Raw genomic sequence first — 21,874 nt, 5'->3', positions numbered from 1 at the left:
GCCTTCCAGGCCGCTAGCGGTCCAAAATGTCCGACACTCCAGCGACAATCAGACAGCCGTTATTTCAGAGTAACAGTGTCGGAGGTTTATTATCATTGTTCTTTAATAATATTTGGTTCAGTTTAGTATGCAACCACTAATTTATTGTCCAATTTGTTATCTTTCAAAAGCAATATTTTGAGATGATGTTTACAATGACTGGGTAATTCATTGTAATTGACATATACTTTCTCTGCCACTCTTTTGTACATAGTTTCTTGCATTCGTTCAGTTTGTTTGGCTTCTTATTGTGGTAAGTTACGGTCAACAGATACAAGGAGTTCGTCTTCATTCAGGGTTTTTTACTTCTTAAATGTAGACCGGTATTTAAAACAGTTTAGGTTGTTTGTTTTTTTGCAAGGCTGATGTAGTACAACTATAGTGGAATTTTGAAGATGCCACCATCACTTTGTCTAAAATGTTTTTTCTTGCGGGGGGGGATTTGCATTCAGACGGCTTTCCCGCAAGCCTGCCCCTAACCTAAATTGAGAACTTCTCAACGCAACAGAAAGGGCATTTTTGTAGTTTTCAACAAGTTACCTCAAGATTGTGTGTGTGTGTGGGTGTGTGTGTGTGGGTGTATACAGGCTATGTGCGTGTGTTCAGAAGGAAGTTAGAGGCATATATGATATTTATTGCTTTTCTACTTGAAGAAAAACTCGACCCAAAAGTTTGGCTCACCAGGTGGTCCCCAATACGGAGTTTGCTGGCATGTAGCACAGACTATGAAGCTCAGAGGACATCTTTATCCACTCACTAATCCTTTTATTATTTTGGGTCAACACTGACAGCACAAGGGGAGAGAGGGTAATGAAAACGAGAGCGAACGCTAGTTACCAATGTTCCCTCACACCGCAGTCTGTGGCTAAGTGCTACGCCTCCCTTCGGCTGTCCTCGGTCGTTCAGATCGGTTGTTTGTCCCTTTTCCGCCCGCGTGGACGGCACAAACCAAAGCGTCGTGGTCCTTGTTATGCACTGGCTCCTCCTCGTTTGTACTGCTGTGTTGTTTTTTTTTTGTTTTTTTTTCGGAACTCTTCCCAGACCAGGCGTTTTCCAGTCTGAACTTTAAGATGGCCTCATTTCCTAAGGCAACCGTAGCATCTGGGAATTTCTTTCTCCTGAAGTATGACCAAAGTCTTCCCCATGTCCTCAGCTTTAAACTAAACAAACAAGGACAAAACAAACCAAAAAAAAACAAAAAAAAACCTCTTCTGTCTCTGTTTACATACTGGTTTACATAGTTATTTAAGTGCAACCTGTTTAAATGTAAATTATGATATAAATGTTCACTGACTTAATGGCTTCTCTGTGTGCTGTCTTGCATCATTTTATCAATATACATACTGACAGTTTAAAATAACATTAAGTTTAAGACCCATTAAATAAAATTCCCAAATATAGTTTCTGCCCATGTCAGCTGCGTGGGGTCACTTCTCTGCCCCGTCTGATTTGAGAATCACTGAACAACTCATGGAATTCATAATTTGACTCAACTTTCTCGCTTTGCGTTTGAACTAGCGCTCTGCTCTCTTTCCAATATCTTCTCATTACTGCCAGGGGAAACAGAAGCTTTAGATATTCTTATAGAAGGTTTCACTGTCCTGGTAAACGCAGCCCGAGAACCAGAAAGGCAGAGAGGACTGGGGAGTGGGTGAAACTGGGCCGCGTTGCTGAAGAGCTGCTTCATGGTCAGATTTGGTGACTAAGTTTACCCTTGACAGTTGAGCAATCTGACCCCAGCCTCGTAACCCTACTCGTTGATACTGAAAGTGAACACCATCCCAGAAAAGCAGTTTGGGCTTACAGAGAAGAAATGGGTAATTAGGTGATAGTGGCTCATATGACTATGCGTAACTGTGCGGATACAAGCTATTTATGCCACGCTAATTCTGCGGGAGCGAGCGTGGTTCGCCAATCGTGGCCCCATGTTTTAATAGAATCATCACTAGCTGAGCCCCATCACCCCCACCTTCTCAGCACACACACACTTCGTTTTTCATGACACCATCAGCAGTTTCTGTAATACAGCCACTGCAAAACAGCACTTACAGTAAAACGCACATTCTGCGTTTGTAAACATTGACTGACAGAACAAGCAAGGATGACTCAAGAAGGCCCTCAGGGGACCCTCAGGGGTGGGGGGCTTTCTGTAACGCAAATCCCATGTGTCGTTATCCGGTCAGAATTGCAGCCATTTGCATCAAAGGAGAAAACACATGGGGACCAGGCCCAGACATCCAGAGCGGGAGAGGAGCGGGATGCTTCAGGACCTCGTCCCTCCCAGCAAAAGGCCTGACCTTTACAGTCACGAGCTTTTACAAGCCTGGTGAGGGCTGTGGTTCAGAACAAACGCAACAGGCGCGCACACTTCCTAGAAAAGGGAAGGACCAGTACTGAGGCCTGGGTTGCCCTGGCGTATGTTATAAACAGGCCGCGACGCTGTTAAAAGAGCCATCTGGCAAAACATGGCGCTTGGGTCGCTCTGGCTACACGCATCCTCTCGCCTTCCCTGGCACGATGACTACAACGGATCGGAGCGCGATTAGCGCTTCTGATCAACATTCCGTGCAATTCCTGGACCACATGTAAGCGTTTGAATTTCGAACGATAGGCGACTTTCCTCACTTCCTGCTTCCCATTGCCGCAGAACCTTCTGACTCAGCGAGACCAGAGGACAGCTTGACGAGAAACGCCTGCTCTTCAAATCAATCCAATCCTCTCTATATAAGGCAACATGGCCAGTGAGACCTTGAGGCGAGATTTACAGTAAAGACACCAGTCATGCCACCAGATGGATCACACGGCGCAGTGTGTCTGTCTAAAACTACTACTTGGAGTGTGGTCTGGGTAGAAATTTAGCAGCTCATTACGTTGTCTGTGCATCATTACGCTGGCATTGCCTGACACCTGCAAATTAAATTTTTTCACATCTCACCGAAACATGCCACAGCTCAGGATTTAGTTGACGGGTAGCAGCTCGATGAGGATCGCCCGGCTGGTTTCCACCCGGTCGGTGCGTTCTTTATTTTCTGTTTCCTTGTATGCCAACAGTTGCATTATTTCTTTGTACAACAAATTACAGTCTTCCTTTCTTCACGGGCGGCCAAGAGCCACAAACCACAGCTTCTCAGGGCGCTCCAAACACACGCTTGCATGGACACGCAGACTTGCGCTCTCTCAAACAGCATTATTCCAGCTGTTGGAAGAACGGAAAGACCTCTTGTAGTGTGTGACCGAAGGAATGAGGGAAATAACCACTCTGGAGAAGGAAGAAGGGAGCTGAGCTGAGAGAGAGAAAGAGAGAGAGAGAGAGAGAGAGAGAGAGAGAGAATATGACTCTCAATGCCATGAATAAACAGGGTCACAACTCCAGGCTTCTCTGCCTGTCCTCTCCCCTGACTGATCACAGTGTCTCAGAGCCCCTCAGCACCTGCCAATTAGGGGCCTGGGTTAATGACAGGTTAGTCCTGAGCAGGCAGGGGGAGGATGGGGTGGGGCCTCTGAAAATGAGAAGGCACCTCAGTGGGGAGAAGGGAGAGTTTTGTTGTTTGTTCTCCCAAGTCGTCCACCCCCATCTCACTGCTGCGATCCAGGTGTACTGGTGGAGGATGGGAGAGATGAGGGGAAAGTTCTCTCTCGGCACCTCGTATAACTTAACAGGCTATGGCTGGGTTATGGCCTCCAAACCCCTCTCCCTGTTGGGCTTTTTACGTCTCCCAGGATCGGCAGGTACGACGGGGCAGACGGGGGGGGGTCTCTGACGACGACAGAGGGGCTGAAAACATGCCCGCGGGGCCGTAGGGACACCGAGCCGACCCGCGTAATCGCCGCAGGGACTTCAAAGGGCGCTTCCGGGGCTGGAGTCGTACGTCTTTGCCGAGCACTTCCCGCCCGTGCGGCTCGAGGAGGGATGTCGGCCCACAGAACGGGCGGACAGGCCACGTAAGTAGGGGGGAGGAGGAGGAGATGGGTGCCTCTGATCTTTTTAGTGACTGCTTTACAGGAATGAGAGTAGTACCAGGACGGCTGTGCCTAATGAACTCGTGAAGAGGTCCTTGGCTTTGATGTCCACTCCACATAGCACTCCTGCCACACACACACACTCCTCTCCCCTCCCCTTGCCGTGAGAGCAAACAGCACTTATATTTGCTCCCACAATGAGAGAATAGCAGAAACTGTAGAAATAAAATGAGCTCTTTTCATACAGTTGTGATTTGGCACGCTGGCACGGGATGGGGTCTCCCAGCTCCAGCGTTCCAGGCCTCATCCTCAGCTCGGCTGGCCACATGCCCAAAGTCGTACAGGTCAGAGTGGCAAGCCCAGCCGTGCCCTGGCCCCGAACTGGATTAAGAGATTTAGAATCTGAAGGAATAAAAATGCCATTTCAGGTTGCTCAGACGTTTCTACTGATGACCACATCGTGTCATCAGTGTTCACGCACAACGACATCTAGCGTGACGTTGGATTACAAACGCTAGACTCTGGAGCGTACCGCACCTCCAGAGGTACCCGTGTTAAACGCAATTAGTATTTTGTGGCTTTAATCACACTGAAGAATGTTCCAAAAATCATTTGAGTCTTTCCAAACTACATAACATTTGTCCTAAAATTCACATTAGCACTCGCTATTAAAGTTGTGTGGATATTTAGGGGTCTTTGTGGATTTAAAAACAGCTGTTTCCAACCTAAAAACTAACTTCAAAAGGATCAAAGACAACGCTTCATAAATGACAAAATACTATTTTATTTCCTCGTTAAGCATTTTTAAGTGTAGCAAAAGGCAGAAAGGCAAGCCAACGCATGAAGATCTGTTAGACAGGAAAGAAAGACCAAACTCAAGGGTGAAACCTTTTAATTCTGGAGGAGCCGAGTGCAGAGGTGCATAAAAGTGTTATTTCTGGAGACACAAAGAGGAGAAGGGATACAAAAATCTGGAACCCAAGCTGCAACTCAGAAAACAACAACAACAACAACAAAAACAGTTGCAAAATCCCCCCCCCAAACAATCCCAGGATGCCTTTTCGAGGCGATGCGAGGCCTTCGCGGCTGATCGTTGAGGACTGACCTAGAGACGGCAGAGTCTGCGCAGTCGGCCCCTCCCCTTCCCGTGCACAACTCACTCCTTCCTATAAGTGAATAATCACTCTCAGCTGCAATCGTCTCCCCTCCCCAGTCTACTCAACGCCACCTCGCACAGCCCCTTCCAAACATTTACAGCCACGAGGCTGCGACAGACGGGGCCCCGGGAGATACTGCCCCCCGAACTGCCCTCCGGAGCGGCTTCGATCTCTGCGTCACAGCCCGGGACAGGCGGGACCCTCAGACATGGCAAGCCCACGCTGCATAGAAACCAGAGCTACAGCAAAACAGAGACAATGTCCAACATGACGGAAAAAAAAGAAGTGATCTAGGCAGATAGATGCCCTAAAATACATTACTGCAGGTCATCTGTTAGTTACTTCACGTCAGCATGAATCATTTAGTTAATTAACTAAGAAAATTGTCAAAATAGGAAGACCCAGACTTGAGACATCACTTCCTGTTGGAAGACAGAGCCCACACGAGGCGAGGGCCGTCTCTGGGACGTCTAGAGCCTCAAATCTCCCTCTCTTTTAGTTTTCATGACAGTGGCTGCCACAGGCAAGACATAATTCCATTAGTACACCTCCTAACCCCCCTGGATATGCTGTGTCGGTAAGTGCCCCCCAACCGCCCCGCCCCGCCCCACAAGAAACTCTTGGCACGGACTACAGCAGTTTAGCGGTCTCATTTAACGACAAACAGGACTCAAACTGATAATTACAAGAGCGGCTGGAGAAGATCTAAGCACACAGGCAGCACATTAGTCACAACCAGAGAGTCAGAAACAGACAGGTATGAAAGATATGAGAGTGCTGTAATACTGTAAAAAAAACCAAAAAACACGTGCCCACGAGAAGGTATGAACGTAGAGAGAGAGAGATATAGTGTAGAGGAGAGAGAGAGAGAGAAAGGTAATGCATACCAGGGATGTCAATATCTTAGTGTAACTTGTCATTTTTACACTCTAGTAGCAAACTGGTAACTCAAAACGTAATAAGAAATTATTGTCTTCAACAAATTCCTCAGACACACACACACACACACGCATACACACACACACACGCATACACCGATGCGGTAAAGTGCATGTCACGGTTGCTGGAAAGCTACTTTGTTACATGACAAAACATTCCGTTACTGTGTAGATACTGAAATCGACAGACAGCAAACATTTGTTATTTACATCCCCATGGCATGCACAATAAAAGCAGTCAACATGTTCTCCAACCGGTGCAGAGGAGCTCTGCGTCCGAGGGCTCTGCTCTGCAGAGACGAGGTAGACGTGACCGCAGGGGAAAAGGCGACAGGCTTTCTTCCAGTAAGTCTTCCCGGGAGTCAAGATGGAGGCGCCGTCGACTGCCGGGCTCCTGGTCTGTGTGGGGGGTGGGGCCGGGGCTTGTGCCTCAGTCGCTCGCCACGGGCACGACGGAGATGTGGAGGAAGTTGTCTGGGTGGCTGAGGTGCTCGCTGAGCCACTGGATGGGTGTCTCCAGGAGCGGCTCGATCCCGTGGACCAACACCTGGTACCGCTTTGGCTCATCTAATGCGGAGAGACACACGGAGACAGACTGAGACGCACGGAGACACGGTGATGCTTGCTGGCAGAACAGATGAACTGCGGGTGACTTTTACCGGCTTGTCGGTCAGGGCGAGAGAAGGACCGTTCACCCCCCTTTCTAAGTGCGTATGTAAGACCTCTCTATCCATCATTCTGTCTGGGGGACAGTCAGGAGTTCAAATGTGCACTGACGAGAACAAATGAGTCCATTTTTGCTGCAGCGTGTACTAAAGGCAGCGTCTTTAAAGCGCCTGGTAAGAAAACCGTTCATTCGACAATAAACTCAAGTTTATTGTCACTTTCACACACCCTTGGACGGCGGGTTCCTCTGCCCTGACGAATCGCGCCGAGTGACCCGGGCAGGCTCTCCTGTGTGGGGTCAGGAGCGGCTCTTCTGGTCGCCGCTGGTGAGATCACAGCGGTCTCTCCGTCCCCTTTTACTCACAGCTGACCTCTGGGAAGTCGAGTAAAACTGCTCGAGGCTGTGACGTTACCTCGCTGACCTGTGGGGAGCTGGGGAGGTTAAATAGCTAACCCCGTGGGATGGGGGGGTTGAGAGGGTGAGATGCTGGCTCAGCTGCCAGTTTAGCCACCCCTGCTCTTGGGCTGAATCATGACTTGAGCTGGAGAGTGGGGTAGCTGTATAACGCCACTCTGCACTTTCGCTGGAGGATCATACAATACAGAGACGTACTCTTCTGTGTCGCGAGTCAGCCAATCCCGGTCTAGTCTTTTACTGAAATAGCGAGTCATTAGAGATATCGTTGACCGCGACTATGACAAGGGTCTAGGGGTTAATACTATGGCATGAAGAGTTGGGGGGGCACGCCCGACCGATAGAGTCATCACATCACCAGAGCGCAGGCCACACCCTGAAGATCTGGCAGAGCAGTGGGATAGAGACAGCAGGGCGGAGTCCTGATGGCTCAGTATGACTAACCATCCTGACTGTTTAAATCCCACCCCAAGGACAAAGTGAGGTGAACAGACACGTAATAACAGGATAACCGTTACAAGGGCGGTTTCATCATTAAAACAGACAAACACCAGAAAGGTTAAAAGGGAAGGCAAACAAGAAACTGACAAAGAAAAAAAAAAAAAGATGCTAGTAAAAAATTTGCAGGTTAAGATAATCGTCAGTGATGGCTGGCGTTATCTGACAAAGGTAGATGGCATGCCTGTAACCTGTCTAGCTGAGGCAGGCTGCAGCTGCACTGGTTCAGAAGTTCACAGGAGGCCTTGGACAAACATAGTGAAAGTGGAAGAGAGAAAGGCCTGCCTAACGGTCTGAACATGACCTGGGCCACGACGCTCGGACACACCCACACACCCCAACCACGTCACGAATCTACAAGTGCGCATAATGTCGCGCATAATGTCTGGTGCATCCCCTCAATCGCTCTCACTATGACACGAGGGGGAATTTGCGTGGTGGTGCTGGAGAGAGCTTGAAACTTGTGGACGGTGAGCTCAGACGCCCACGGGCTCGCCCACGCAGCGCTGTGGAGGTGGGCAGGATGGCTGGCCCCACACCCGTTTGAATGCTGTTCTCCTCTCTCGGGAGGACTTCCTTGACCTGGTGCACGCCAGCAGGGATGCTGTGAGTCCATCCGTGTCAGGAAGGAAGCTTGACAGTTTGGGACTTGGGAACAAACAAACTAACAACCAACCCCCTGAAGTTTCATGCAGCACTGAAAAATAAACAGCAGGCAGTTGATAACCAGGTCAGATCTAATGACAGCATCAAAGGTTCTTTTCTACCCACCAGTCCTGCCTGAATGACCCGAAACTGGTAACTGAAATGCACGAACTAAACTGAAAGTGCGTGAAACAAACCTGGCAAGGTGCAACATGGACTAAACCAAACAAAAACAGGAAGCCTCCAAACCAGCCCTGTGTAAGGGGATGCGGAGGCACCTGCCTTTTGGTTACCGCGCCAGTGGAAGAGCCTGGTCAGGTCGCTTCCACCACATGCAAGAGCCCCTGTGCTTCATCTGCTTTCTTGAGCTTTTTCTACAGTTTCTCCCACAGATCTGAACGCAACGGCCATCTCCTCACGACCCCCTACTCCAACCCTTGTGCATAGTGTACGTTCCTGAGCGGCGACATCCTCCGTTTTGCATGACGCTCGCTGAAGGCTTTTTTTGAGCCTGTGTGCAGAGAAGGCAAGCTGAGTCATGGAGTACAGAGATGAGTGCACGATGCAAAGGCTCACGACCCGGAGACTTGCGTGTGAGCATCGCCACTCCAGCAGTTCACTGGAAGGACACAATCACGCGTTCACGCCACCTTTCCCTCCCGCACTGGCCACACGTGGAACACGTTCCACCTTTTGGACAGATGCGCGTCTGTTCAAAAAGGTGGAATGTGTGTGGTATTGCTCCTTTAAATCGAGGCACTGTGGAGTCTACTTTCATGCGAGACGTTTTGGAAGTTGTGTGAATCAAGAATGTGACTGTGGCCATCATTGGAGCCAAATACTCTAGCACACTCTGCCTTTTACCACCGATCAGTGGTCCTGTTTAAAGGGTGTACAATTCAAGGGTGCACTCACACGTAGTTTCTTGAAACCTTGTCCTGTTCAGACCACAGAGCTTATTTGCTAAATCACAGGAACTCAGTTCCCATTTTTCCCCAGGACCAGATGCAAGCAACACCGATTTACCTGGGTATCTACAAGTGGTTCAACCCATCTCAGGAAGTTGTTCATGAGCTAAAAATCACACAGACAAGGGCACGTGCGGTACTAAACAGCATGGTGCTTCCATTCGCCAGGGCTGCACCTGGGTACCGCACGACCCAATCAAGCGCAAGAACCCTTAGGGCTCTACGCAGAGGACAGAGCAGCAAGTCTTATTGAGACGTACAATCCTGCCAGGCTGTGAGAGAACAACGGCCTGTACTGTATTACGTTACAAAGTACCTGACACTTAAAAGGTGCCTCAGTTTCACCCCTGAAACCATTCAACAGTCTACACACAGGCACACTTCACTGAAAGGTCACGCTGACATTAAGCTTCTCTCAAAATGAAGCCCCCCTCCCCCATTTACACTTAACTTTTTCCTTTCCATTTCACTTTTCTTTCATTGTCTTCATTTAAAAAAATAAAAATCCCAACACGACAGTGACTCCAAACCTGAGGGAAGCACTCTGCTTGTAGCCTGGAGTAATGAGAGCATTTATGGTAATGGCGCTCAATGAAGAAATAATGAAACCGCTGGTCGCCGTCAGGTCTGATGGCTGTGCCCGCGATAGCGAAAAGCAGTTCTCTGAGGTGACCGACGACACCGTTCACTGCACTGGAGCGCCGCACTGCTTGGAGGATAAACACAGCGAGAGCTTTTGCTCAAGCACGGCCAACGTTCGATTCGTTCAAACTGCAACTCCTCATTTCCGTCCAGTTCGGCAACACGGAAAGACCGGAAGCCGGGCGGGCGCAAACAGGACGTGGCTGCAGCTCGGGACGCCGGCCGCTACCGGAAAAGCCTCAAAGAGATCTGACGCAGTGGTTCCAGAGGAACCCCGAGCTCTCAAGAATCCGCTCCCTTTCTGAGGGCGACCCCTTCCACTGCCGCGGTCGGGGCAAGGGCGCTAAGACGGAATGCCCCGGCTGTGTCTCGCACACAAACCAGGCAGCCTGAGCTCCGAGGAGCTCAGTAGTGATACCGTGCGGGGACAGGTGGGTGCGCAGGCCAGCTGGTTTCCCCATTGACTGCGTGGGTGGATGTAAAGGTTTGATGGGTGGGGGCTTTTCTCAGCCTGCATTTATTTGAAATAATACCACCACAAACCTTCTTAGAGGATGATAAGAACGAAAGAAAACAAAAAACAAAATCAAATTCTTTTTTTTCACCCTTCCAACCGACTTCTAAAGCTGAGCGTGGGTATTTCATAAAAAATGGGCTCGTCACTGTTTCGAAATCTCACAGGCTCGGCACTCACCGTGAAAAAGGGCGTAGGAGACGCACCTCACGCTGGTGTGTATGTCTGCTTCTCCACGGTAACCGCTCACAGCCAACGAACACAGCACTCCTTTGTGTCCGAGGCCAAATGCTAATTAAGGGGAGATGTTGCTGTTAGCTCTGGTGGGCGAAGAACATTCTTGGCCCCAACTTGCTATTGTGTGTGTGTGTGTGTGTGTGTGTGTGGGAATCCCCAGCTAAATAAATCCAGCGTGTTGTACTAAGTCATCCCTGAGGTTCTGTCTACATCAAACCCTTTCCCTGAAACGTATGCAAGCATGTAGGAAAAGTTCCACAAAGCCGTCTGCTCATGATCAGAGCAAAAACAAAACAAAACAAAAAACAAAACAAAAAACAAAACAAAACAAAACCCACCACCGCAGCCGAGTTCTCCTCGTCAGCGTCTATACACAGGCATCAGAGCTACTGCCTAAGGAAAGAGTGTGGGACAAGTCCTGTCGACAGCATGGAAGGACTACAGACTTCTATTGTCTCTTAGCTTGGGCGCGAGAGAATCCAAACATAACTGTGTTTGGTGGGGGCACTTTCACCTGAGCGCCACAACTGGGCCCTTTTCACAGGGAGTTGAGCAAGAGTGTGTGTGTGAGCGGGAGAGACATTCACATGCTGTCTCAGTTGTCCACCATGCTGGCAGCTTCACCTGCGGGTGCTGTGTTCCATGCCGCTGTCGTCTCCTTATCTGACTTCCTCTGAGGAGATACCCAGACAGCTCCTGTTTTGGCTGTGAAGTCCATTCATGCTGCCCCCCCCTCTCACCCCGTCCCTCCTCTAAAACACTCATCTTTAATCTCCAGATTAAATCTGGGAGGCCGTAAAACACAACGATGGCTCCTTCAGCTTCCTACTAAACAGAATAAGACTTACCTACCATCAAACACCTGTTTGTGTGTGTGTGTGTGTAAGACCTACCGTCCTGACACATGGCCGCGGGGAAGACCTCCTTCAGCAGGTCCCCCAGGGTGAGAGCCTGACCCTCTGCAGACACGGGCCGAAACAGCCTCTGGATGAACGGCCTCTCGCTCAGCGTCTACGGTGGCGGGGCAAACAGAAGGCTGTGAGCCATACGTTGCATCTAATCAGTAATCAACCTCCAGCCTAGGGGGGAGTGGGGTGTATAGGGACCTTCCAGAACATTTGACAAACCTCAGTTTTGTTGATCTTGTTGATTGCTACCGCTCTCTAGCACTTGACATTTCAAAATTATATGATGACCCTGGTGAACAAAACTATCACGCATCCAGAGCTACTTCAAAAGAATTTACCCATATCAGTCGAGCTACTTTAAAACGCCCTTAAAAAAAACAAACAAACAACAAAATAAAACACTCGTTTCCTGTTTAGATCCAAGCACCAGCTGTTAGAGTGGTTTATTTTCTGAGTCCGTGAATCCATTTCATGGCACCGCAAGGGAAAAGAGGAACACTCAAGGAATACTACACCATAAAGCATTAAGTTATATCGGGGCAGATGATAAGTTATTACTGGATTGGAGTCTTGTAGACGTGACGAATCCACCCCCATCTGCAGAGCGGGAAGCTGGGGAAGGCCACGGCATGGTGACTGTGCGCATGCTGCGCATCCCGCAGCACGCTGTGTTGACTAAACATTGGCCAGTACTGCCCAGACAACGGAGGTGGGTGGTCAGGTTGGAGGCTGTGCGCTGGAGGCCAAGCCATTTTCATGCAGGAAAGTGTTCACAACAAAAACCATGCGGGATCCTAAGTGTCACTGTGGAAGAAATGGCACTGGAAGAATCTCTCTTTCACAAACATAAAAAGGGGAGGGAAGGCCACAGGATGAACCTCAATTCTGACTGTAGCATAGCTTTTACTTTTATAAACAAAGTTTGGGGGGGGGGGGGGGGGGTGAAACCAAACAGACTGGAGAGATGAGCCCTTCAAACTCCTGGGGGGAAAAAAAAAAAAAAAAAAAAAAAAAATCCTACAACTGTTACATCATTTTGCGTAACAAACTGCAATGAAAAAAAGCTTTGAACTTGTGACAGTTGTGCCAAACTATTGACCTCAGATCGGCAGCCTAGTGCCAATAACCACGAAACGGAGAAGCCTGGCTGCAAATAGCCGCGGCCTATTGATCCTCGCAGCCCGGTGAGGTGTCGGGTGCTGGCCGGCCTCCAACGTTTCGCCGGCCTTCGCGTGCGGTTGGCGTCCAAGCGTGTCTGATCCGCCCCGGATCGGGGCCCTGGGTGACAAACGCCTGGCCGGCGAACAATAGGCGCTCAGTCTCGGAGCGGCGAAGAGGAGACCGGTGACATGAGCGGGATCGGGTGTCGGGCCCGTAAGCGACACCGCCAGGCTCCAGGAAGGGAAGGTGGCCCGGACGGCCGGGCCGCTCGCCTTACCAGAAAAGCTGAGTCACCGCGGGGCGGGCGGCACCTCGCGCGTGATCGGACAGAGGGCCCGAGCGGAGAGAGTGCGGTAAGTGACAGCTACTTCCATGCATTTTTAAAAAGCGCCGGGCGTGCATTATTCAGGCCGGCCCTGTTCAAAAGGCCCGTCGAAACCGGCGAGCAGCGCGATACTCTGGATGCTGACACTTTCTTTTCAGTTCGCCTGACACCCAAGCTGGCAGCGGACCACATGGCAAGGAGGCGTCATTAGCCTTTCTCCGAAGCCCAGGAGCAGTGAAAAGACACGCAGGGCGTGTCCCAAACTGTCCCCTCGTCTCACGCCAGCTACCTGGGGATTCATTTATGGTATCCCATGATGCACCTCAGGACCTTAGAGGCAGCAGCCGTGAACCCGGTAACGTGTGCCAGCATATCGAGGGACACAGACAGACCCAGGTGTTTTGCGTAACTGCTTTATCGGTTGCAGGAAACTCAACATAAACCTAAGTCAACAAAAGTAACAGAAGTAAAATTCAAGTCTGAAACACGGAATGCAATTCAATTCGCCTATCCAAATTTGGATCTGTAGGATACTTAAAACAAGCAAGTAAAGTATTGACAATCAAATCATGACCTACAAAATCATACTGACCCTGAAAATGTATTATTACATTATGTTCCTATCCATTTTATTATGTATTTTATAAAATGAATGCATATAAATTTTATAGCCTAGGTCAGATGATTTCACTCTTTTGACATTACAGCTGAAAACTATATTGAAACCCAAAATCTGTATTGTTACACCACTACACAAACTGAATAAGTATCTAATTTACTAGTAATTTTTTTTAAATTAATGCACAGGTATGTACATGCACAGCATGAATAAAATCAGTTGAATTCCACTGAATAATCACATCGTTGGTCAACGCTGAGCCAACACGTGGTTCATGAGTCGGATGCTGAACGAGGCCATGTCCCACAGGTTACGGCTGCCCCCCACCCACTCCCCAAGGTTATTTTCTCTTTCTGCCTTTGTGTGTCCAGCATTCTGGCCAACATAAGTGCCATCAGCCTGTCAGGGGTTGCTGGAAATCTCTGGAAACATCCTCTAGACAAAACGCACTCAAGTTTAGCTTTACCTTCTCCATCTGTCATAAATTATTGGTCTCTGGCAGTTATATTTGGAACCTGAACACAAACTGTAGTCTAGGTTACACCTCTTTTTTAAAAAAAATCATCACCCAAGCACCCTTCATAACCTGCTGGCAAGGTTTCTAATTGATAAACAGGAAGTCTACCAAATGTGCTATGCATTGTGTGCACTGGCTGGTCGTGTCATGGATCCAGCAGACATTTCTCACAATCTGAGCTTCATATAAGTTCAACCCAAAGATTTTAAATGATCAGAGTCTCTGGTTTACCATCATTTGTTGCATTTTCTCAGAATTGTTTTAGACCCTGAAACAAAAGCAATATCCTTCAACAGTGCACTAATGTGCTGCCACACATCAACACACAATCAGGCCTTAAACATGGTACCAGCATTTTGAGGGGCAGGTTCACCATTATGGCTGCATGCTTAAATATAACCAAATTTTTCCTTTATGTTTCCATGCACATCTTTTTTTTCCATTCAGTTTAAAAACCTGAATAAGGTACAACATACTAAAAGTAAACTAACATGCACAAGTGAACAAATACTTAATCGCAAATTACCATATTTTTTCCTCTCTATACGACGAGAGCTGTGCTTTTATGGATTGTGTCAATGTTCAGTAATCTGCATATTTTAGAGAACGTGAAAACACTCTGGCAGAGTCTAGTAATAGTTACCCAATACTTAACCTGCTTTCTTTGTCTTTTTATGTGACGTGTGGGGGGCTTTACTGATTGTTTCAAAATGTGCAGTAATCCGTCAGTAATCTTAAACAGGACATGAAAATACCGCTGCAGCCAGTATTAGCCACCTATCAGTCACCAGGGAAACTAAACAAACCACAACTCTACTTTAAAAACTACTCTACTTTTCTCTAGTCAACCTGAAAAATGTGATATCAAAACTGAATTAAGAATAATCAGTACTGACAAGATTACATCAAGGCCTTCCCCCACCAACAGATGTTATTTAATCACGACAGCAAAACAAAAGGCCTACTACAGCGCCATCTATGGGTGTATGGTAAACTGCAGTGCACTGTGAATCAACGTGTAAAGGCGTGTAGGTGAACGACCCAAGTTCCCCAGTACCTGGTATATCCTGAAAGGAACGTAGCGAAACCCGCCCTCCTCCGTTGGGTATTCCATCAGCTTACGGTTCATGGCCCAGAACTGGTCAAATTTATCTGCAGAGTAGAAGAACCGGATATAGTTAGAGGAAGTGAGTCGACAAACGCAGCTCATGGGCTCGGGGACACGGTTTGCTCTAAAACTACCGTGAACGAAACCTCCATAATGGAAAGCATTTGACTCAGATGTTTAAAATGAACTTGGGTTCCTATTACTTATAAAATACACGCTGCTGAGGGTATTAAACAGAATACAAACCTCCTTTTGTAATTACAAGGACTTCAAAGCCCGTTATGTCTCTGAATACAGGTAGGTCACCTCATTTACCATTTGTGCACGTTCGGCTGGTAAACGCAGGAGGCAGATCATATGCGGTGGCGCACGCCATCCCGAGAGCTCTGTGGTTGATGCGTTCTCACTTTTGAAAAATGAGTGAGGATCCACACCCAGCAGCTGCCGTTTCCTCTCGAGCTCACCTGCTACCCCCACCTACCCTTCCTCCATCTCAGAAGCGGACGGGGGCTGCCGAGCTGGACCACGATGCTTTCTGCCTAACTGGCAGCCGGAGTCTTCAGACGCTGCAGTCGGACCCCCCGCTCGCCTCCCCCTATGCAGCCTTTTCGTTTTCCCCTTAATTTAGGTACCGAGACTTTCCTATCTACTTTCTCAAGAGTCTTGCTTTAGCACTCTCAGTCTTACCCTGGGCTTTCAGATGTGCGCGCCTTCTGGTTTCGCTCTTAAAAACAATCTTTGCGCTGAAGTGGGCTTTTTTTTTGCTTCGACTGCTGTGCTGCGTGTTATGGCAGCTGCCGCTGGCGTCAGCATACCCGTTGAAAACACCGAACCGATTCTATGACTGTGCAGCGATGCACAGTTTGAATCACATCATCAAGTTCGCTGATGACACAACCGTGGTGGGTCTCATCAGCAAAGACAACAAGACAGCATACAGAGAGGAGGTGCGAGAACTGGTGAGCTGGTGTAAGGTCAACAACCTGCATCTGAATGTTGACAAGACAAAAGAAATGGTTGTTGACTTCAGGAGAGCAAGGCGAGATCACTCCCCGCTTGCCATCAACGGCTTCTCAGTGGAGATCATCAAGAACATCAAGTTCCTTGGTGTTCACTTAGCAGAGAACCTCACCTGGACCCTGAACACCAGTTCCATCACCAAGAGAGCCCAGCAACGTCTTTACTTCCTTCGGAAGCTGAGGGAAGCCCATCTCCCATCCTCACTACCTTCTATAGAGGTACTGCAGAGAACATCCTGAGCAGCTGCATCATTACCTGGTTTGGGAACTGCACTGCCTTTGACTGCAAGACCCTCCAGAGAATAGTGAGAACAGCTGAGAAGATCATTGGTGTCTCTCTTCCCTCCATCATGAACATCTACATAACACGCTGCATCCGGAAAGCCACCAACATTGTGAAAGACCCCACACACCCCTCACATGAACTGTTCACCCTTTAGCCGTCTGGAAGAAGGTACCACAGTATCTGGTCCCACACCTCCAGACTGTGCAACAGCTTCTTCCCAGAAGCCATTAGACTCCTGAATTCTGGCTAACTCCAATTCAGATTCCAAAAATGGACACTTTTATACACACACGCACACACACACACACACCCACCCACCCACACACCCATACACTCACACATTGTTTTGCATCGGACTAGTGCTGAAGTCAAACCTCACAGAAATAAACTATGCACTCCTGTTGCAGTCTTGCACATTATCCTACTTGCTGCTAGAGTACTGTAATAAACCAGCACTGTACTCTGAACTGTTCTGGCTGCTACCGGTGACTGCTATGTTCAGTGTAGCATGTCACTGACTCCTATGCACCACTCACTTTACATATTCCCAGTACTGTGTACTGCACTAAATAATTGCACTGTCTACTCATTTTGTATTTGTCCTGTCCTGTATTTATTATTGTTTATTTAATGTTTATTTAATGACATTTTTGCACTATATTGGACTGTTTGCACTTGTGTAGCATGTTGTCTGTTGCACTGTTGTTTTGTGTTGCACCATGGTCCTGGAGGAACATTTTTCGTTTTGGTTGTGTACTTGTATATAGCTGAAATGACAATAAAACCTCTTTGAACGTCAACTAATGATGCAGGGTAACCCTTTACCGTTCTGCAGGCCCATCCACAGTTGCTTGTGGTCCTTCTTCTGCATGTCGTGGATCACCTGGCCCTTGTGCTTAAGCGCGTCGGCCTCCTTAATACTGCTCATGAAATGGGCTTCTATCACGGAGCTGGAAGGACAGTGGAGCAAGTCTCGTTCCGGAAAATCCTGCAAAATAAGATGCACAGGGTTTGACGGAGCTCCGGCAGTGGCGGAAGCCTGGGAACATGACAGCTGATCGGCACGCGAGCGGAGGGACTCCACGTACCTTGAAGTGCACGGTGACACTCCACGGGAGAGCCGTGTTTGAGGCGTGCAGGTCAAACAACACTCCAATTGGGTAGTGCCTTCAAACAAGTAAAACAAAAACAAAAGCCCATGGGATTTAGAGTGAAGGTACCTCCAGGAGCCACGGCACATTTAATAAACCTGAGCAGACTGCAGTGCCCCCTTGTGTTCAAGAATAAGAAGTGGAAGGAAATAAAAAGCAACGGCACAGTTCATTCACTTGGTATGACAGATTTTAAAAAATCAGCATGGTAGTGATGCCTGTATATTTTCATTCGTATATTGTTTTGCTCATGGATTCCACTTTAAACTGGTTCATGGGCTGACTGTGTGTGTGTGTGTTTCTCTGTTTCAGTCTGTGTAAGGGAAGTACACCCTTGTGTGGACTGCCTGACCGTCAGTGCGCCAGAACAGATAACTCAAGGATTCATAGCCCCTGTAGGAAGCAGCAAGTCAATGAAGGATGACACCCACGTTAGGACCTTTACAACTTGATGTCTGAAGTGGCCCCTTTGGAGACGGTTTATGCTGAATAAACACATGCTCCCCGGCCTTGAGCACTAAAACTTCACTAAGACCTTTCAGTGTTTTTTGGTCAAGGCCAAAAGAACACTAATATCCACCACATCAGGTACAAGAACTATTCAGCGCTGTCTCACTTTAGAGATAAAGTGATCTTTTGGCATTTTACTACTGGGTTAATGAGGAAGGCACTGAATGTTGCCATACTGAACCACAAAGTGTCCCTTTGGCAATAACGTACTTGATACAGTTACGGAAATAAAGATATCCTAAAGGGAACTGAATTTAACTGAGCGGTATCCCCTGGAAGACAGGACTGCTGCAGCCCATACCACAATCTATAGCCATTACAGGCACACAATTTAACTCCTTAATATTAATACACTGTCAAAAGATTCCACACCTTTAAATAAGGTGCCTTAAAACAACTTGATAAGTCAAAATAAATAACCAGTAAATAACCTAAAAATAATTAGAAATCACCCTTCATAAAAATGCTGCATTTAAAAGTAACATGCCAGACTTTTAGAGGAGCACGGTAGGGAAAAAGAACAAAAAGAAACCAGGCAGTTTGCAAGCCACCAATCTCTACACAGTGTAATCACTTACCACTTTAGAGGCGTGCCTTCGTATTCAAACCACACCTCCTCCACATCTTCGGCTTTCACCACCTTCAAAAAGTGCTTCTTAACCTTGTCGGTCACGAGCGTCAGATAACTGACCCTCGGAAGCAGCAGCTGAGCAAAAGGGAAGCAGCAGAGAACAGATAACACACTGTAGCCCTGGTGAAAATCCATATCTCGCTTGCTACAGGCAGCTAAGAACACTTTCACACAAATCCAAACATTACTACAGTGACTTAGAGATACACACGATACTATTTGTTAATCAATAATGGTTTGCTCTCTCCACAATGTTCTTTTTGCAGAAGGAAGCAATATGCAAATGAAGTCTCTTAACCCATGACAACACAACATGTCTTCTTGCTTTCTGTGAGCATCTCGACCAAGGAGATGTGCATTCTCTGGGTGCACTGATTATCTCACAGCAACCACACGGCCCAAAATCATTCAATAATTTTGGCTGAAATAATACAGACCAACCTTTAAACCATATCACATCAAGCGATCACCACTGACTTTTTAATACATCACAAAGCTTAATCACGATTTTACAGCAATATGGAGAAATAAAATCACAAATTTTCTTGTTTCATGCAGCCCTACAATGAATGAAATATAACATGAAAGGATTTATCCGTATAAAAACAATCCCTAGCAATCTGAATAATTTGTAATAGCTTGTTGGCTTGTCTATGTGTAAATTATGAACAGAGACTTATTCAGAGTGTTTATGGCTCTCACATAAAATGGTTCTGCCTCCCTCTCTGTGACTTCGTCCGGGTACAGCGTAAAGCATGTCGGTATCCGTCCAAACCAAACGTCTCGAAGGACATCCTTGTCATCTGCCATTATCTTGACCCTCCAGGTGGCACATACGACACTTTCAGTTTTTCACTGTTAAAGATGAAAGGACTGTTAGCTTTTATGTTCAAAAATCAGTTAGCTACCTAAATGGGGCACTTTTAAATGGTCACATCATTTGAATTCCACAGGATTTCTTCACTGAACACACACCTGCAAAATTCTTCCTAAACAAAACACAACAGGATGACTGAACGCTAAACACTACACATAATTTACTAAGCTAAAGTGGAAGTCCGAACTGACTGGTTGTCAGGGACTGTACACAGACACCCAAAGTGTCAGGATTTCTTTTACCAACTTTGCATTATGTACTTGGTGTCAAGCTTTATGACACACTTCCTCTCGATGTTAAAACATTTTAACTAAAACAGTTGCAATACAGGTACCTCGTAGCCTGTTCAACAATTTCAGTGTGGTTGACGTGTTTAATTCGTTACATGGGAGAAAGCCCAATTAGACCACACCAAACAATTTCAAACCTAGCTAGCGTTAGACAGCTACCAAGCTTCTGAGTCCAGGGACTTTTAATTTAGGAAGGCTGCTAGCCAGCTAGCCAAGTTAACTAACGCTAATTAACGTCAGCTAGTCAAAGTTAGGCCAGCTAGCCAGCCAACTTTCTTCACCATGTTTTTGAATGTTGACTTAGGCTATGAACACATCTACTAGTGTAGTGACGTCTGTAATCGTACTTTATACAATTGTCCTTTTAATTACATCACAGCCGCCTAGCTTGTGGCTATTAAACATCTATTGTCTGGCTAGCAGGTTAATAGCTAACTTATCTAACTAGCTAGCCAGCGAGTTAACGTTAAAGTTAACCGCTAAGGGCTGCGCTGGCCGTTAAAGGCCAACCCAACACTCCCCAACTGACATGAAGTAAACCCGACAAACACACTCAAAGCACTTCGACTGAACGCTACCGCAGCTAGCCAAGTTAGCTAACCTAGTCAGACAGGAGCGCTAACGCTAGCTAGCTGGTTCGTGTTTACAACGCTAGGTTAGCCATCGAGACTAACGGAAAAGGTTCCATTTGAGCCTTTTTGTTTTGTTTTGTTTCTAAAATCCCAATGTTTGTTGTGACTTTTCAACAAGTGACAGACGAACGGTAAAGGGAGTTTGGCTGCCGCTAACAGGTTAGCCCAGCCTGGCTAGCCCGCACTCCTACCTCCACTCGGCCCTGGCTGAACCACCTCAGACTCGCTCACATTCGGGTTATCTCGGCAAAAACGCACGGACCAGATAGAATACACCTATATAATAATATACCGATATTAAAAATGTAGATAGCGACTCAGGATGACATGTCGGAGAGCGCTGGGGGTTGTCAAGTAAGTCCGAGACGGAGACTGCGATGCAAAACCAGCGCGATTAGAGCAACTAGCTAAAGCTAAGACAGCTACTCTCCTTTCTGCTTCTGGGTTTGGCATGTACGCTGCCACCTAGTCCGGTTACTGATATCGCAGGCCTAGTGTTTCTCGACAGTATTCAGAGACCACACTCACTCACTCACTCACTCACTCAGCTCCATCTCCAGGTATTGATTAAGGGCTCAATATACTTTCCCCCCAATCCAGGTACATGGGTTCCTCAGATAGAGTAAAAATGTGGATTGTCTGGAGGTCCCAGAGAACTGCTTTGGGAAGCACTGTATTCCACACTCTATTATTTTACATGAAACCTAATAATGCCTTAGTAATACCACTAATGGTTTGATTAAAATGTCAAAAAACAAGTCCTAGTATTCTGTATAGGCCATTTGTAATATACTAAATGTACTTGTTTCCTGCACTGGTCCACAACATTCTGCTCTCTGTTCTCTCCAGGCTTGGTGTGACTGGCTCTGCTTGGAGATGGTTTCAGTCCTATCTGGAGGGACGGTCCTATCAGGTGACATGGAGAGGATCCACATCCAACCATGTAGACTCGCCACTGGTGTTCCACAGGGCTCAGTATTGGGCCCCCTTCTCTTGTCTTTGTACACTCATTCTCTCGGTGATGTAATATCTTCTCATGGTTTCTCCTACCACTGCTATGCCGATGACAGTCAATTATTTCTTTCTTTTCCACCGGCTGACACGCAGGTCTCCAGACGTATCTCAGCATGCTTGACTGACATCGTGTCATGGATGACAGCC

General features: G+C 47.4%; 1 protein-coding gene across 5 annotated transcripts in view; it reads right to left on the bottom strand.

Annotated features, from left to right (window-relative positions):
- Positions 1–21,346, bottom strand: part of atg5 (ATG5 autophagy related 5 homolog (S. cerevisiae)) — a 44,459-nt gene extending 23,113 nt beyond the window's left edge. The window contains exons 1-8 of one of the 5 annotated variants that reach the window (XM_027017038.2): positions 20,905–21,173; positions 19,617–19,769; positions 18,862–18,989; positions 17,711–17,789; positions 17,448–17,610; positions 15,267–15,361; positions 11,573–11,690; positions 1,109–1,199 (exon numbers count right to left, since the gene is read on the bottom strand). In XM_027017038.2, coding sequence (XP_026872839.1) covers positions 1,195–1,199; positions 11,573–11,690; positions 15,267–15,361; positions 17,448–17,610; positions 17,711–17,789; positions 18,862–18,989; positions 19,617–19,724 — 696 coding nt within the window. In that variant the 5' untranslated portion in view covers positions 19,725–19,769; positions 20,905–21,173 and the 3' untranslated portion in view covers positions 1,109–1,194. Of the gene's footprint in view, positions 1–1,108; positions 1,200–4,763; positions 6,662–11,572; positions 11,691–15,266; positions 15,362–17,447; positions 17,611–17,710; positions 17,790–18,861; positions 18,990–19,616; positions 19,770–20,904; positions 21,176–21,257 lie in introns of those variants that run through there. The other 4 variants (XM_035527950.1, XM_035527949.1, XM_027017037.2 and 1 more) reach the window with 4 other exon arrangements.
- Positions 21,347–21,874: the final 528 nt, after the last annotated feature.

Source organism: Electrophorus electricus, chromosome 7 (assembly GCF_013358815.1).
Source record: "Electrophorus electricus isolate fEleEle1 chromosome 7, fEleEle1.pri, whole genome shotgun sequence".
NCBI classification, from domain to species: domain Eukaryota; kingdom Metazoa; phylum Chordata; class Actinopteri; order Gymnotiformes; family Gymnotidae; genus Electrophorus; species Electrophorus electricus.
The sequence above is the reverse complement of the archived record's forward strand: the minus strand, read 5'-3'. Positions and strand labels throughout refer to the sequence as shown.